The 18,568-nt window shown below is 50.7% G+C and overlaps 1 protein-coding gene across 1 annotated transcript; it reads right to left on the bottom strand.

The window, feature by feature from the left end:
* Positions 1 to 46: 46 nt before the first annotated feature.
* On the bottom strand, positions 47 to 13,182 carry LOC119927453 (serine protease inhibitor A3M-like). The gene is made up of 8 exons (XM_038746048.1): positions 12,573 to 13,182; positions 10,618 to 10,891; positions 9,167 to 9,314; positions 7,345 to 7,603; positions 7,030 to 7,040; positions 585 to 646; positions 465 to 528; positions 47 to 127 (listed from the first exon to the last, which is right to left on the bottom strand). The coding sequence occupies exons 1-8, from the start codon at positions 13,174 to 13,176 to the stop codon at positions 47 to 49; spliced, it is 1,503 nt and encodes a 500-aa protein (XP_038601976.1). The 5' UTR covers positions 13,177 to 13,182.
* Positions 13,183 to 18,568: the final 5,386 nt, after the last annotated feature.

The raw sequence follows: 18,568 nt of genomic DNA, 5'->3' as shown, positions 1-18,568 counted from the left end.
GGCCTCACTGTTAAATATTAATTGGCACAATCCTGTGTCCACGCGATTAGATCTCACAATAACAAGACAGCAATAGCTCCTTAATCCAGTGATACCCTGAGGAGATGGTTGAATTGTCCTTGGAGCCCTGTGAATGTGGAGCCCAGTGTTTAAGAGGAAACAGGGGCTGGGTAGGAGTGGATAGAGGCAGCCTTTTATATGTAAAAATGTAATTAATCTGGGCCTTTGTCACTTGGGTGCTAGGTAGCCACACCCTGATCTGTGTTCTCCCTTGAGGAATCAGGCCCAGTCACTTGTGACCTGCGAGGTAGGATAGTCACTGGAAGAAAAGGGAGGGGAGGCTCTTCCAAGCTAGAGGAGAACACCTCTGCCAAGATATGGTGGGAGATCCACCTCCCTCCCCCAGCAAACACTTCTGGCCACCATAGGGGAGGGGAATGGGGCATCCAACAACGTGGTGTCACGTGGCTGTGCTGGTTGACCATCAACCAGGACAGTGAGCTGCCCAAGGACACTGAGACCTTTGCACTGAGAGGTGACAAACCGGCATGGACTATCAGTCATTGCCCGGGGCAAAGACCTACCCGAGAACATTGCAATCTCTCTGCCGAGAAGCCACAAACTGGCATGGACCATCGACCATCACCTGGACCAGAGACGTGTCTCAAGACACTGAGATCTCTCGGCCTAGCAGCCTCAGCCTAACAAGATCGTCGGCCATCGGAACTTCTGCCTACCATCTGCCACCCTCCAGGTGTCTGACATTTCATTTCCAATTTCCTGGGTCATTTCTTTATCTTCCCCCTGTCCCTGCAATTGGGCCTGATTCCTCAAGGGTGAACACAGATCAGGATGTGGCTACCTAGTACCCAGGTGACAAAGGCCCAGATTTATTACACTTCTACATATCAAAGACTGCCTGTATCCACTCCTACCCAGCCCCTGTTTCCTCCTAAACACTGAGCTCCTCATTCACCAGGCTCCAAGGACAATTCAACCATCTCCTCAGGGTATCTCTGGATTAAGGAGTTATTACTGCCTTTTTTGTCACCAAAATGCTTAAACTTCATTGACCCCACTATGACCCTTCAATCCCCCACGTCCAGCCAGCTCATCCCAGGACTGATGGGCCCGTCAGTTCATCCTTCCCAGCAGTATCATCAGAGGAGCTCTCCTTCCTCCTCTCAAGTGCTACTCTGGACACCTGTGCTTCTGATCCCATTCCCTCTCATCTCGTGAAATCTCTCGCTCCGTCCCTTCTCCCCTCCTTAACTTCCATCTTCAACTGCTCACTCTCCACTGGTTCCTTCCCCTCTGCCTTCAAACATGTCCATGTCTCCCCCATCCTAAAAAAACCCTCTCTTGACCCCACCTCACCTTCTAGTTATCACCCCATCTCCCTCCTGCCATTCCTTTCCAAACTCCTTGAACGAGTCGTCTACACGCGCTGCCTCGAATTCCTCAACACCAACTCTCTCTTCGATCCCCTCCAATCTGGCTTCCGTCCCTACATTCCATAGAAACTGCTCTCTCAAAGGTCACCAATGATCTCCTGCTTGCTAAATCCAACGGCTCATACTCTATCCTAATCCTCCTCGACCTCTCAGCTGCCTTCGACACTGTGAACCACCCCTTCTCCTCAACATGCTATCCAACCTTGGCTTCACAGACTCCGTCCTCTCCTGGTTCTCCTCTTATCTCTCCAGTCATTCATTCTCAGTCTCTTTTGCAGGCTCCTCCTCCCCCTCCCATCCCCTTACTCTGGGGGTTCCTCAAGGCTCAGTTCTCAGTCCCCTTCTGTTTTCAATTTACACTCACTCCCTTGGTGTCCTCATTCGCTCCCACGGCTTCAACTATCATCTCTATGCTGATGACACCCAGATCTACATCTCTGCCCCTGCTCTCTCCCCCTCCCTCCAGGCTCGCATCTCCTCCTGCCTTCAGGACATCTCCATCTGGATGTCTGCCCGCCACCTAAAACTCAACATGTCCAAGACTGAACAACTTGTCTTCCCTCCCAAACCCTGCCCTCTCCCTGACTTTCCCATCACTGTTGACGGCACTGCCATCCTTCCCGTCTCACAAGCCATCCTCGACTCTGCTCCCTCGTTCCCCCCTCACATCCAAGCCATCACCAAAACCTGCCGTTCTCACCTCCGCAACATTGCCCAGATCCACCCTTTCCTTTCCATCCAAACTGCTACCCTGCTCGTTCACGCTCTCATCCTATCCCATCTGGATTACTGTATCAGCCTCCTCTCCAATCTCCCCTCCTCCTGTCTCTCCCCACTTCAATCCATACTTCACACTGCTGCCCAGATTGTCTTTGTCCAGAAACGCTCCCCTCCTCAAAAATCTCTAGTGGCTACCAATCAACCTACGCATCAGGTAGAAACTTCTCACCCTCGGCTTCAAGGCTGTCCAACACCTCGCTCCCTCCTACCTCATCTCCCTTCTCTCCTTCTCCAGCCCAGCCCGCACCCTCCACTCCTCTGTCGCTAATCTCCTCACCGTGCCTCGTTCTCGCCTGTCCCGCCGTCGACCCCCAGCCCACGTCCTCCCCCTGGCCTGGAATGCCCTCCCTCCGCACATCCACCAAGCTAGCTCTCTTCCTCCCTTCAAAGCCCTACTGAGAGCTCACCTCCTCCAAGAGGCATTCCCAGACTGAGCCCCCTCCTTCCTCTCCCCCTCCTCCTCCTCTCCATCCCCTTGACTTACCTCCTTCCCTTCCCCACAACACCTGCATGTATGTATATATGTTTGTACATATTTATTACTCTATTTATTTATTTATTTTACTTGTACATATTTATTCTACTTATTTTATTTTGTTAATATGTTTTGTTTTGTTCTCTGTCTCCCCCTTCTAGACTGTGAGCCCACTGTTGGGTAGGGACTGTCTCTATGTGTTGCCAACTTGTATTTCCCAAGCGCTTAGTACAGTGCTCTGCACACAGTAAGTGCTCAATAAAACGATTGAATGAATCCCAGTCCTCCTCTCGCACCACACCTCCCCCTCTGCCGTAAGCGAGATATCAGGCTGACTTTGTCCACTTCAAGCTTATCCTTGCATGCTTTAACACTGCCTTCTCCTCTGCCCGGAAAAATTATTTCTCCATCCTGATCGACACCAATGACCATCACTCTTGCCAGTTGTCCCAGGCATTTAACTCCCTGCTCAAACCCCTGTTCTCCCCACCTCTCCCATCCTTTCCACCTATTATTCTGGCCACCTACGTTATTGAGAAAATTGGCAGTATCAGATGTGATCGCCCTAAAATCTTCCCTATCTCTCCCCGTCCTGCTCCTTCTTCAAATCCCCCATCTTTCCAAGCAGTATCTATCAAAATCCACCCCTCCACCAGCGCTCCTGACCCCATTCCTTCTCACCTTATCAAAACACTTGCTTGCTCCCTTCTTCAGCTGTTTGCTCTGCAATGGCTTCTTCTCCTGTACTTTCAAACATGCTCATTTCTCCCCATCCTAAAAAAAAAAACCCTCCCGTGTCCCCACGGCTCCCTCCAATTATTGCCTGATCACCCTCCTACCATTAATCTCCAAACTCCTTGAGCGAGTTGTCTACATCCACTGTTTAAAGTTCCTATTCTTCAGTTCTCTCCTTGACCCCTTTTAATCTGTCCCCTTTATTCCACAGATACCAACTTCTCAAAGGTCACAAATGATCTCTTTCTTGCCAAATCCAACAGCTTCTACTCCATCCTAATCCTCCTTGATCTCTCAGCCTCCTTCGACACTGTGGAAAATTTTTTCCCACCTCAGCTTCACTGACCATGTCTTCTCCTCATTCTCCTATCTCTCTGGCTGCTCGTACTCAGTCTCTTTCACAGGCTTCTCTTCTCCCTCCCACCCTTTAACTGTGAATGTTCCCCAAGGTTCAGTTCTCGGTCCCTTCTTTTCCCCATCTAAACCCACTCCACTGGGGAACTCATCCACTTCCATGGCTTCAACTACCACCTTTGTGTGGGTGATTGCCAAATCTTCATCTCTAGCCCTGATCTCTCTCTCTCTCTCTGCAATCTTTCATTTCCTACTGCCTTCAAGACACCTTTACTTGGATGTCCCACGATCACCTCAAACTTAACATGCCCCAAACAGAACTCTGTTTCTTCCCACCCAAACCCTGTCCTTCCCCAGACTTAGACACTGCAGGTGGGAAGAGACACTGTAGACTCTAAACACCACCACCATCCCTTTCTCACAAACCCATAAACTTGGCATTAGCCTTGACTCCCCTCTCTCATTCAATCCATATATTGAACCCAGCACTAAGTCCTCCCGATTCAACCTTCACAGCATCACTAAAATCCACCCTTTCCTCTCCATTGACACCACTATCATGTTAATCCAAGCACTTATCCTATCTTGCTTTGATGACTGTATCAGCCTTCTTGCTGACCTCCCTGCCTCCTGTCTCTCCCCACTCCAGTCCTTACTTCACTCTACTCACCAGATCATTTTTCTACAAAAATGTTCAATCCATGTTTCCCCACTTCTCAAGAACCTCCGATGGTTGCCCATCCACCTCTGCACCAAACAAAAACTCCTCACCACTGGCTTTAAAGCATTCAATCACCTTTCCCTTTCTTACCTTACCTTGTTACTCTTCTACTGCATCCCAGCCCACACACTGTGCTCCACACATTCCAACCTATTCACTGTAACTTGATCTCACCTGTCTTACCTCCAAACTCTCACTGATGTGCTGCCTCTAGCCTGGAATGCCTTCCTTTTTCATATCTGACAAACTATTACTCACCCCCTTTTCAAAGCCTTACTGAAGGCACAACACAACTCCTCCAAGGAGTCTTCCCTGACTTAGCTCTTCCCTGATTAAGCCTTCACTGCCTCTTTTCCCATTCCCTTCAGCATTGCCCTGACTTTATTCACCACGTCCCTGTCCCCTAACCTCACAACACTTATGTACACATCTGTAATTCATTCATTCATATTAATGTCTGTCTCCCCCCCTTTAGACTGTAAGCTCACTGTGGGTAGGGAATGTGTTATGTTGTACTCTCCCTAGAGCTTAGTACAGTGCCCTGCACATATTAAGCACTCAATAAATGCAACTGATTGCTTCCATTCCCAGCCACAAACCAGGAATCCCTAGGACCTGCGGTAGCCCCTCCCCAACACCAAACAGGCCCACAGATGTTTAGTCAGCCCCCACCTCAAAGAAAGACACAGAAGCAGATGAGAGGAACTTGGAGCCTGTGGGGAAGCAGGCAGGGTCACCAACAGCTGCTATTTACTGGAGCAATGGGGTCTTTCACAAAACCTGTTGGGCTAAAGATTAACAAATATGGCCCAGTGTCCTCATCTAATTCCAAAACAAAGCAAACTGCAGGGTGCTCTCTGATCAAGTGATCCAAATGTCCACTTGAGGATTGTGATTAATCTTGAGCCATAGGCTTTGAGCTGGGTCCTGGGGCGGCTTCACCATCAATAACGGCAGGACCCCTGGGAAGCATTGAGCATTGAGAAATGGCCTGGTCTAGTGGATAGAGCATGGGACTGGGAGTCAGAAGGTCATGGGCTCTAATACTGGCTTCCCTCCATTTCTGTTGTGTGACCTTGGGCAAGTCACTTCACTTCCCTGGGCCTCAGTTACCTCATCTGTAGAATGGGGATTGAGACTGCGAGCCCCACGTGGGAGAGAGACTTTGTTCAACCCACTTGTATCCACCCCAGTGCTTAGTACAGATTAAGAACCTAATAATAATGATAATTATGGTATTTGTTAAGTGCCTACAATGTGCCAAGCATTGTTCTAAGCACTGGGGTAGATACAAGGTAATCAGGTTGTTCCACGTGGGGCTCACAGTCTTAATCCCCATTTTACAGATGAGGCAACTGGGGCCCAGCGTAGTTAAGTGGCTTGCCCAAGGTCACACAGCAAACAAATGGCGGAACTGGGATTAGAACACATGTCCTCTGACTCCCAAGTGTGTGCTCATTCCACTAAGCCACACTGCTTACATAAATTATTATTATTATTACTATTATTCTTAAGCACTGATCCCTCTGGCTGCCAATTCCCCCCTCCACCAAAGGAAGGCTGCCGTACCATCCCATTCCACCCTGGAGAGTCACGGGCAAAAATCAGGAGACAACCTCCCTCCAGCTCTTGATCAACCAGCCAAGTCAGGGGAGATGGCCAGCCAGGAGACCCAAAGGCCACATGGTAATCTCTTCTCATTCAGCCACCCCGTGACCGAGAGGGGTGGACACACTGCCGGAAAGGCACCCTGCCAGAAAGGCACTTAATGGTGACACTGTGTGACTTGATCCATCGAAGGTAGTTGCTGATTGCCCCTCAAGAGCCAAAGGGTATCTCCACAGATTAGGTAAGCCCCATTGAAAAATATCACCCTTGACCTCATCCCATGCTCATGTCTGATCAGAATGTGGAGCTGACACAGTTGGAACCGGTTCCCCTCACTATCCAAATGCCGGTATGGGGATCATGTTTGTTCTCATATTGGACTCTATGGGAGGCTTCGATTGATGTCAGCACGATGGCACAGGTGTCCGAAAAGCAGAACACCCAGCAGCTCCAGGACAGCACTGGACTTTGACTCTCCAAAACCTCTCCAACACTTTCAAATGAAAAAACTTCTGGAGAGAATTCTCAAGAACTGGAAAGAAGCCTCTACAATGGCCCACAGGTGCTTCCATGAACATTCAGCTCCAACAAAGGAATTAGATGCTAACCCGAATGGACCAGAAAGGAGAGAAAAGTAAACTGGAGGAGGATACCACGGGAAGATGGAATGGGCCTGGAACTGGCTGGGGTAAGGCAGGCATAGGCCACTGAGGGAGGGGGATGGGCAGTGCTTGTGAAAGGACAGAGGGAAGAGAGCCCACTCAAATGCGAGGGAAGACTCCTGCTAGTGGATAATGCTGGTGAGGTTCCCACCCTCCTCAGCCTACGGCCTTGTGCCTCCCCCCACACAATGACTCTGATCATCCTCCCAGCTGATTGACACCCACCCTACTGCCACCCACCATCCTCTCGTCTAACAGGGAGTGAGTCCCAGGGGAAAGGGTCCCGTTCCCTGCAAGGTCAGTTCCACTGCATTTCTGGCCTCCTCTGACTAGTTCAAGATCAACCACCGGCGGAAACTCCACATGAAAAGACTTTGGTCCGACATGGTAGATTTATTTAGCCAGAGATGTCCCAATTACTCTAACAGCTTGGCCACCGGGATTGTTGGGGAGAGGAGCTGAGGGAGACAGAGAAAGTTGAGTGGGGTCATGGCTGCGAGGCAGAGATCTTTCTGGACCAGAGGGGTCATACCCCATCCTAGGGGTCCTTCTGACCTCTACGGAGAGCTGGATTGACAACCTTTCCCCAGAAGAGTGTGGTGTAGGCTCTTCCGTGAAAAACACCAATGAGGAAGGGCCTGTTGAAGAGGATGGGTGACTGAAAGGTCATCGTTGTCCCCTCAGAGTGAACGGGAGGGGAGCGGTGTGATGGGGCTGGCAGAGTATGTGCCGGCCCTGAGGACACCACTATGCCCGTGGACCCTGCAGCTATGAGGCCATCTTCTTCCACCTCCAGTGTGGCACTGTGCCTCACCTATGAGAGAAACGGCCAGAGAGACGAATGTGACCACCATGGAGATTGGCCGATCTAGTGGAGGAAAATTTTTATCCAACGATGTCAGCGAGTCCATGCTATTTATTGAGCTCTTACTGGGTGTAGAGCACCGGACTAAGCATTTGGGAGAGGGCAACATAACAATATAACAGAATTCCCTGACCACTATGATCTTACAATCTAGAGGGAAAGATACCACTGGAAGCACTCAAACCCTTAGACTTCGAATGGCAACCACCATGTACAAGTCCCATGTGCTAACTACTGCATTACAAACCCAGATACTGTGGGATGGGTGGGTAGCAGTTGGCAGAGCCATAGGGAGCTCCCAGACAATGGGGGTGAGCTCACCAGAACATAGATCCTTAGGAGTCCAAGAGGGGCTGCTTGCCTGAATCTGCCATCAGACTCTCCTTGGCAGGAAGACCTGGAGTTGATGTCCAGCATGCCATGATCCCAGACTGCTCGAAGGCTGGGGTCACCCTCTATCTTTCCCGGGGCTCTGAGATATGAACGTAATCATCCCATACCCTCAGCTTTCTGTTGGCCAAGTAGGTGATCTTTAAGGGGCCTAAGAATCATATTCTAGGGATCATAATCAGACTCATCCCCAAACTGCCTCGTCCGACATCTAATGATGATGTGAAGTCCCTTGGGGAAGAAGGGGTTGTTCCTTTAGAGAAAGGTCAGGTCAGAGGAGAAAGATTCTACCCGTGAGTGTCAACCCATGACCCCAGGTGTTTTTGGAGTAACCATACAGATCCTTGGAATCTCCATAGCAGCAGTAGTAATTCAGGTGCCAGGCATATGGATTCCTGCCCCCTCAAACTCTCCTTCCCTCACCAGAACCTTCTTCTTCCTCCTGTTTGGCCCCTCGTCACAAACCTCTTGATGGACATAATCCAAACTTACGTGCATGAGCTCCTCCCCTTGATTTCCCAATGTCTTCCTGCTTTCTCCTCTGCACTCTCTGGCCATCAGTGGAGTGCTTCCCACCCACTCTTCCAAGTCTACTGGACCCTCCCTGCCAGGTCATCATTCCCTTGTCCTGATCGGATTCACCCATCTGAAACCCACGACCACCCTGCCTCCAACCGTTCCAATCTGTCCTCACATTCCAGGCCTCAGACCTCAACTCACAGCAAAATTGGTGCAATTTCACAAAGCAGATCAAAACTCTTTAAGGGCAGGGCTCAGTGTCATGCTCTGCATGCTGTGGGTGCTCTCTTGATACATGCCATCTCCTGAGAGATAGACAGGTGTCCCCAGGGTTCTGTGTCAGCCACGAGATTGTCACTTCCTGGGACAGACTCTGGGTCCCCACTGAAGAGCACCTGACCACAGAGACATCCATTACCTACCCTAGGCTCTAGGTTCATAGTTCCTGGAAGTACCCCAGATCCCTTCCCACACCATGGGATCATCCCCCGATCCCCAATCCCTCTCCCGTGAGGCAGCTGTGAAGTTTGGAGGCCATTGTGAAGACCCTTGAGCATCACTGTGGTAATTATTCGAGTGGATGCCCAAACACGATCTGCTCACCTTGGAAACAGCAGCACCTGACTGGTTGGTGAGACCGGAGAGGTCAGCCCGCTGGGTGAAGAGGTCCTCGATCCCGATGTCAGAAAGGATCTCCTCCAGATCATAGGTGGCCGACAGAGAGAACTTGGGGACATACAGCTCAAAGTCGCTGTAGGAAGCCCCGACAACAAGAAACAGACACTATTGTTATCGTTGGTCTTGGCATAGAGCGAGTGCCCAGGTGGACACGGGATCATCAGATTGGACATGGTCCCCATTGTGCTGGAGGTCGGCATGTGCCATGAGGATTTCCCACTACCCTTTCCACTCAATGCCTACCGTGCCATGCCCCTCCTTCATTCCTCTGTGGATGAAGCCCAAGTTCCCATGAACTGGTCAGGTCCCCATGTTAGAGGGAAGTCAGGGCTGTCAGTCTGATCGGGAGATGGGAAGAGGGCCCAATGTGGAGAGAGACTTTCAGGAGCTGGTGGGTCTGGTCACCTCTGGTCAATGGATCGAAGGGAGAAAGGCCCTTGGAAGTCGTGGGGGAGGGTTAGGGCAAACATAGCTCTGGATGCATGGTCCAGCCCCACATGCCTGGCAGTTGAGTCCTGCACCCATCCTTCATCGTGGTGCCACCCCTATTCCCTTGCCTTCTCCCAATTCTGAGACCTGATCCCAAAGCTTACCCTGCAGATCCCTGGTGCACACACTGACTGCAGCCAGAACCATCCTACAGGCCTGTTCCACAGTCTCGGATTCCCACGCAATCTGATCGTTGCTGGCCTCTGCCCCCATCCTCGCCCCTTCTCTCTGTCTATGGCTTCCCATATTGGTCACCACATTCCCACCCCCACTTGGGGCACTGAACCCCCTAATCTACTTGGATTCTGGGAGAAGGAAATTAATCCATCTGTCCTCCGTCTCCCCCACTAGAATGGAAGCTTTGTCAAGACAGGGTTAGGGTCTTCACATAATAAAAATAATAATAGTAATAATAATCATAATGATGATGATACTTGTTAAGCACTCATTTCATGCCAGACACTCTACTAAGTGCAGGGTGATACAAGCAAATCGAGTTGGACCCAGTTCCCCTCACTGAAATAACTGAGACACACAGAAGTGAAGTGACTTGCCCACAGTCCCACAACAGATAAGTGGCAGAGCTGGGATTAAAACCCATGACCCCCTGATTCCCAGGCCCATGCTTTAACCATTACACTGAAATGAGCCTCCATATTTGCGATAGACTATCCATGGGGAGGTGCCCCCCTACAACAGGGCCGGCCTAGAGCCCAGGAGGATGCTGTCGCCTGATCCCAGACTGTGGTGGGGGCCCGGGTCCTGCCCACCCAGCACAGCCATGATGGAGGAGAGACCCCGGGGCCCCGGATCTGGGAATGCGCATCAAAGGCCCCAGACCCTAATCCTCTGATCCTCCTCAGAGAGTGATACATTAGGTGGTTTACCTCGGAACACTGTTGTAAAACCACTTGAGAAGGAGCTCTCCACTCATAGCCTCTTCCACCTGCTTCATCTTCCCTTCATCGGGAAGGATGAAGTAGACGCCGGATGAGGTGACGAATTCCTTATGGACCGTTGTGCAGGCCACCTCTTCATCACGGTAGATGAGAAACTGACCCTTCTGGTACATGACAGGGACCTTGACGACTGTCCCGTCATCCACAAAGAAGTCCATCTCATCTATGGTCTGACTGGCATCAAAGGGGAAGACCCACTGGCCTGGTTGAGAGAAAAGACAAGACGCCAGGGCCAAATTCTCAGTGTGTCAGGGGAAGGGGAAAGAAGCACCCATGTCACCCCCATGGTCACCTCCCATCCCCATGCCACATCATGCGTGTGTGACTCCGGGAAGTTTAGCCTGAAGGGAGACGGACAAGGAGATAAAGAAGTGTCAGGGTGGGGTGGGGAACTGCCTTTTGGAGGATGGCGGCCATGACAACATGGCCACACATGGGGCCCAGACAATGAATCCAGGCAGGTCGAGACTGGGAGATGGGACCTGTCCCAAAGATTCAGCACCTGTCTCGAAGAGATGGGTGAGGGCCATGAGTGGGGTATAAGATCAGAGCCCTCATGATGTCAGAGATATTAACTAGTTAAAATTCTCACCCATACAGGAAAGACCCAGCCAGAACCTGGCTCAGTGTGGTTTGTGAGGGGTTATGACATTTCTGGTTTAGAGGATGTCAGAATCATCTGGGCCTGGAGTCCTGGTTGACCAAGAGATGTGGTTGGGGTGTCGTGATCCCTTGGACTGCTTCTCGGACATCTGGCCCTGGGCAAAATTTTAAATGAAGCTTGTCATTCACCCTTGGTTCTGTGGTTCTGTCCAGCCCTGCCATCTCCCTCCCCCGGAGGACCCCCATCGACCTTGCTCCATGGTGGGAGTCCCGGGCTACAAACCCCTTCTCTCCAAGGAGATGGGCTGCCACAGGTTCTCTCACAGGGCTCAACTGGGAGTTGACGGTAACCCTTTGGGAGTGGGAGGAGCTGAGAATACTATTCTTATTTCTCACTTTGATCCTTCCCTGATGAGAAGCGAGAAGGTCGTCAGGTTGACTGCGAACCCCGTACTGGACAATGCTTGCTCTCAAATGGGGATTTGACAACGACTCTTCTTCCGAGACAGATGACCAAACCGAGGCCCTGAGAAATCAACTACCTCATCTGAGGCTATGTGGTGGGTGAGCAACAAAATAGGGATTTGAACCCAGATTCCTTGAATCCTAGACCCATGCTCCAGCCACAGGTCCAGTTGTGGAGGAGCCCTCTCTGGCCCTCCCTGGCCTCTGCTCCCAGAAACCCATGGACTTTCTAGTGCCACCCCGGGTAATTCTACTTTTATCTCTGATGGGAGAAACAGAGAGGAGCTTCTTGTGGGCAGGGGACAAGTCTCCTGCCATTCCAGAGCTGCCATTACTTTGCCATTGCTGAACTCGGATCCCACAGTGCTCATAACCCTTACACACTGGCTGGCGCTTTCCAAACCCCTGGGTCTCCATGAAAGCACTCCAGCCCCTTCTCAATCTGCAGGGCTGGGCCCTGGGCCCCAGGTCAAAGGCACTGTGACCCCACCTGCAGTGTGCCGGGGGAAGCTGTGAGGAGAGGGGTGAGATCCCCGTGTCCAGACTCCAGAGAAATGGGTGGCTTGGCACTTTGATCCACGAGTCAGAGAAGTTGCAGGTAGAGAAGGGAGGGGAGGCTCTTCAGAGCTCAGGGAGAGCACGTCTGCTGAGACATGGGGGAGACCCACCCACCTCCCCTAACAAACACTTCCAGCCATCACAGGGAAGGGGAACAGGACATCTGACCACAGTGGTGTCACTCGGCCATCCTGCTGGCCTCATCATCCCCTTGGCCACCCACCCCCATCAGAGCCCATCCAGAATGGGGCTCTCACCTTTGATGAATGGGGTGCTCACGAGGACTGGCGAGGTATAATCATCTAGACTGGGGATCGCATTCTTGATCCTGTCAAGTGTCTGCTCCTTGATGTATTCGTCTATTTGATGCTTTGCCTCCTCAGGGTCCTGGAAGTCTGCATAGATGATCTCGGATCCAAATATATCAGCAGCCTCATCTATGAAATCTGGTGATGGCAATGCACCAGGGGCTACGAACAGAGCACTCCCTAGCTTTGTGTCCGGCCACATACCTGGCAAATTGAGGTTGATTTGTATGCACTGGTAGCCCCTGAGGATCTCGTCCTCTGATATCTCTGTGAGATTGAATTGCAGGCCCTCCAAGATCTGTGTCTGGGTGTTGGATCGGGCCCCGAGGGATAGGGTCACCAAGGCGGATGAGATGTCAACTGGTGAGTAAAGGATGTTGTGGCTCGGGGATTTGGAAGTCAGCCGGTGGTACAGCTTGAACATGAAATTGACATCAGGTGGACCGACGTCATGACAGGGATAGCCACAGGAGACGACAGTGGCCCCGAAGACCAGGCAGAGAATGGCCCACAGCCCAGAGGATGTTGGCTGGAAGCAGAGGGGGTACTGCATCCTGCTTGGACCCGGTCCTGTGAGAAATCAGGGAATTTGGGGCGGGGGGGGGGGATGAAACTACATCAGGGACCACCCACCAGTCGGGAGGCCCGTGCCTCAGACAAGGGGTATCTGAAGGGGCGTGGGAGACTCCATCCCCGGTGCAGCTGTGAACACTCAGGTTTGGCACAGAACCTCCAAACGCAGGCTGGCTCAGTTTTCCTTCTGGAGCGACACCACAGAGTGGCAGGCCATCTCAGGACCCAACTGCTGGGCAGAAGGCAGCTTTCGGGGCATTCTTTCATTCCTTCATTCAACCGATCATATTTATTGAGTGCCTACTGTGTGCAGAGCACTGTATTAAGCGCTTAGAAAGTAAAAATCGGCAACAGATAGAGACGGTCCCTACCCAACAACAGGCTCACAGTCTAGAAGGGGGAGACAGATGATAAAACAAAACAAGTAAACAGGTGTCAATACATCAAAATAGATAGACTAATAATAATAATATTAAAAATAATGGCATTTATTAAGCACTTACTATGTGCAAAACACTGTTCTAAGTGCTGGGGGGGAACAAGGTATTCAGGTTGAACAACAACGGGCTCACAGGCTTCATCCCCATTTTACAGATGAGGGAACTGAGGCCCAGAGAAGTTAAGTGACTTTCCCAAAGTCACATGGCTGACAATTGGAAGAGCCGGGATTTGAACCCATAACCTCTGACTCCAAAGCCCAGGCTCTTTCCACTGAGCCATGCTGCTTCTCCAGCTATATACACCCCTTCAATAAAATAGAGTGATAAATATGTACAGATCTACATAAGTGCTGTGGGGAGGGGAAGGAGTTAGGGCAGAGGGAGGGAGTGGGGGTGATGGGGAAGGGAGGAGGAGCACAGGAAAAGGGGGGGGGGCTCAGTCTGGGAAGGCCTTCCGGAGGAGGTGAGCTCTCAGTAGGGCTTTGAAGGGAGGAAGAAAGCTAGTTTGGTGGATGTGTAAAGGGAGGGCATTCCAGGCCAGGGGTAGGACATGGGCCGGGGGTCGACAGCGGGACAGGCATGAATGAGGCATGTGAGATGGTTAGCGGCAGAGGAGTGGAGTGTGTGGGCTGGGCTGTAGGAGATTAAGGAGGTGAGGTAGGATTGCGCAAGGTGATGGAGAGCTTTGAACCCAATAGTGGGTACTGTGAGCCCTTCTAGACTGTGAGCCCACTGTTGGGTAGGGACTGTCTCTATATGTTGCCAACTTGTACTTCCCAAGTGCTTAGTACAGTGCTCTGCACACAGTAAGCGTTCAATAAATACGATTGATTGATTAATTGATTGATTCATGCGAAGGTTGATAGGCAACCACTGGAGATTTTTAAGGAGGGGAGTGGACAGTCATCTGGACATGGAGCCATCGTCAGGTGGTCTCCATCCTGGGCATTTCAGTCCAGAGTCCTGGATAAGATGCTCGAGAGACAATGATGGCAACACTATCACATCCTCCTCGAGGGTGGGGATCATGCTTATTGAGTCTATCTATCGTAACCATTCAAGTGCCAATTGTATTTCATTGTGCTCCCCAACTTCCCACTGAATGCCAATTATGCACCCTGCAGCTCTCGTGTCGCTGCACCCAAGTACTGGGACCACACACGCCTAGGGGTTGAAGAAAGCCAGAAGAAGAGTGCTCCATCATGGAAGGCTCCATGCAAGCATGGGCATGCCATGGACAGAGCTGCCTCAACATGGAACTGACAGCCCTACATACCTCTTCAGATGGAAAGAAACTGTGCGGAGACTGGGGGCGAAGATAAACGATGCCTGACGGTGACTACCCGAGGCCGGAGGTCTCCCACTGCCCACCTGCAGAGTCAGTCAGCTGAGATGCAGATGGTTGTGATGCCACACCTGGGGACGTCGGAGGGACGCGTCTTAGCTAGCGTCTGAGGAAGGCTGTGCCAGTCTCACTGCCATCCACTATTTATCCCAAAGGCTGTTGCGCAACATAGTGTTGGCCTCACCGTTAAATATTAATTGGCATAATCCTGTGTCCACGCGACTAGATATCACCCTTTCAGAAACCAAATAAATTGAAACTTTACATGTTCATGTGGGAACTGTGCTCCTTCCCATGCTGGGCATGACAGAACCCTCCCATACAATCAGGAAGACGCCTCCCATTGTATCCATTTTCTGAAATCTTAACTTGCTGCACTCTCCCCTGGTTGTTTGGGATTTTTTTGCAGGAACCTTTTAAGACAAAGAACTCTTGGGAGACCCTGCATCTGTAGGACTCAGCCAAGGAAGGCAGGGCCCCGGAAGGGTCAAACAGCCCCTCTTCCCCCATCCCGGCCGGCCACCATCCTGGGGGAGCTATGGCTGAGAACCCCTCTCCCAACTCCCATCTGACAGGCATGGGGAACCAGGATCCATCTGGAGATCTTGTCCCACACACCTGGAAACTCTAACGTGCACAGCTGAAACACTTAAATCCATAAATCAGTGGTATTAATTGAGCACTTTGCACTTTACTAAGTACTTGGGAGAATACTATAAAACAATGTAACAGCCACTTTCCCTACCCACGAGTTACTACTACTACTACTACTACTGCTACTACTACTACTACTACTAATAATAATAATGGTATTTGTTAGGTGCTTACTATGTGGCGAGCACTGTTCTAAGCCCTGGGGTAGGTACATGGTAATCAGGTTGTCCCTTGTGTGGCTCTCAGTCTTAATCCCTATTTTACAGATGAGGTAGCTGAGGCACAGAGAAGTGAAGTAGCTTGTCCAAGGTCACACAGCAGTCAAGTGGCAGAGCCAAGATTAGAACCCACGTTCTCTTCCTCCCAAGCCTGTGCTCTTTCCACTGAACCATGCTGTACTAGTCAGACCCCCATTGCTTTTAGCCCTCCTACTGGAAAACCAAACTCTCATTTGGGCTCCCACTTCTCTGGCGGCCCCCTCCAGGCTCACCATGCTGGTTGAGTTTGGGCTGGGCTGGCTAAAGGAACAGGGGCACCACTGCTCCCTGTCCCAGGAGGGCATGTTGACCTTTTTACTGAAGATACCCAGCTCTACCAACTTACAAGGCCAACAGTGAGATCCACAGTGATCATGGTGGGGTCAGTAACAGCAGTAACGATGCCAATGGTCTATGGTGAGTGAAGGTCCCATCTGGCCAGGCAAATCATTTAGCCTCCATCTTCCTGTTAATCCCACTGGTGATTTACACTGTCCTTGAAAGTAAAACTGCACCCTTTGGACACTTGGTATTCATCCCATCCTCAGCTCCACAGCACTAAAAACAATAATAATAATAATAATTGTGCTATTAATTAAGTACCTACTATGTGCCAGGCACTGTACTAAGCACTGATGAACACACCCGTAATTTATTTATATGACTGTCGGTTTCCCCCTCTAGACTGTAAGCTCATTAGAGGGAGGGACCGTGTCTACCAACTCTGTTCTATTTTCTCTCCCAAGCGGTTAGTACACTGCTCTGCCCACAGTAAGCTCTCAGTAAATTCCAATGATTGATTGATTGATTCTCCGCCAAACTGGACAGTCCAAATCAGGACAACTCAATATGTTGGGGACTGTATACTCTTTTAAAGTCCCTTCCATTTCCCACGGTTGATTTCCACATCCAGGTGTTTGGATTCCAGTATCTAAGCGGGGGCCAGTGAAAACAAAATTTTATTCCTCGTGTTCTTTGAAGTGGTGAAACTTCCTTATTCATGTTGCTTAACCCCTTTCTCAGGTAAGAGGGGAAAGAGGATCTGGGTGATGCACCTGCCACGGAGGAGAGGCAGATCAGGAAGAGCAGGCTGTAGCTTGCCCTCCATGTGGGTGACTCCAAGAGGCCTGGGATTGCAGCTCTCAAAGTTGGTCAGTCAGTAAGTCAGTCAATCATATTCTTTGAGCACTTACTGTGTGAAGAGCACTGTACTAAGCGCTTGGGAGAGTACAATATAACAATTAACAGACACATTCCCTGCCCACAACGAGCTCACAGACTAGAGGGGGAGGCAGATATCGATCTAAATAAAAATATTACAGGTATGCAAATAAGTGCAGTGGGGCTGGGAAGGGGGATGAAAAAAGGGAATAAGTCAAGGAGACGCAGAAGGGAGTGAGAGGGGAGGAAAAGAGGGCTTAGTCAGGGAAGGCCTCTTGGAGGTGAGAGGAGTTGTATCAGCCTCTTTCTAGAGCCCCAGGTCGGGCAGGTCCACTGGCAAAAATTCCCCTTGGGTCCTCGCAGTCAGGCACCAGCAAAAGTACTCATCATGCAGGACCAAAGTGGAGGCCAATCGAAAGTCACAGATGCTTTAGGCCTCAGGGATGAACTTGGCCAACTTTGGACTGATGATCGGGAGAGCATCTCTCCTCTGGCATCCTAGCAGGTGTGAGCGATGGAGGGGGGTTTAGTAAAAAGAGCACGGGACTGGGAGTCAGAGGACTTGGGTTCTGTCACGTGCCTGCTGTGACTTTGGGCAAGTCTCTTCACTTCTCTGGGCCTCAGTTTCCTCATCTGTATAATGGGGTTTCACTCACTGTTCTCCCTCCTATTTAGATTGTGAGCCCCATGTGGGACAAGGACTGTGTCCCACCTGATGGACTTGTATCTACCCCAGCGCTTCCCCTTTCAGGATGGCACCTGGAGAGTTTCCAGTACTCTACCAGTCTCCATTACAGGAGGGAGAGTCAAGCAGAGGCCTACCCATTCCATTCCTAGCTAAAGAGTGGAAGGCAACCTGCTACAAGTCAAAACTCACCTGTGCTGGGCAGCAGCGGCCTGGGAAAGAGTCGAAGGTGGAGACATGATTTTACTATATGGAAGAAGGCAGTGGTAAATCACTTCCACATTTTTACCAAGGAAACTCAAGGCATACACCACCAGAACGATTTCAGATAGGGATGGGGCATTCTGGGAGAGATGTGCCCACGGAGTAGCTATGGGTCAGAGATGACTTGAAAGCATAAGAGAAGACAAGACCCCAGCACTTAGAACATTACTTGACACATAGTAATTTGACACAGAGTAATAAGCTTAACAAATAAAAATTACGGCATTTGTAGGGAAGCAGCATGGCCTAGTGGAAAAAGTATGGGCCTGAGAATCAGAGGATCTGGGATCCAACCCCGGCTCCATCACTTTCCTGCTGTGTGACCTTGGGCAAGTCACTTCACTTCTCTGTGCCTCAGTTTCCTCATTTGCAAAATGGGAATGAAGTCTGTGAGTCCCCTTTCCTTTTCTCCCCACCTTTTCTCCTTCTCCCCACCCACCGTTTCTTGATGATGATGATGGCATTTGTTAGCGCTTACTATGTGCAGAGCACTGTTCTAAGCGCTGGGGGGGATACAAGGTGATCAGGTTGTCCCACGTGGGGCTCACAGTCTTCATCCCCATTTT

Source organism: Tachyglossus aculeatus, chromosome 1, assembly GCF_015852505.1.
Source record: "Tachyglossus aculeatus isolate mTacAcu1 chromosome 1, mTacAcu1.pri, whole genome shotgun sequence".
In the NCBI taxonomy this organism is placed as follows: domain Eukaryota; kingdom Metazoa; phylum Chordata; class Mammalia; order Monotremata; family Tachyglossidae; genus Tachyglossus; species Tachyglossus aculeatus.
Note: the sequence above shows the minus strand (reverse complement) of the source record. Positions and strands in the feature narration are given on the sequence as shown.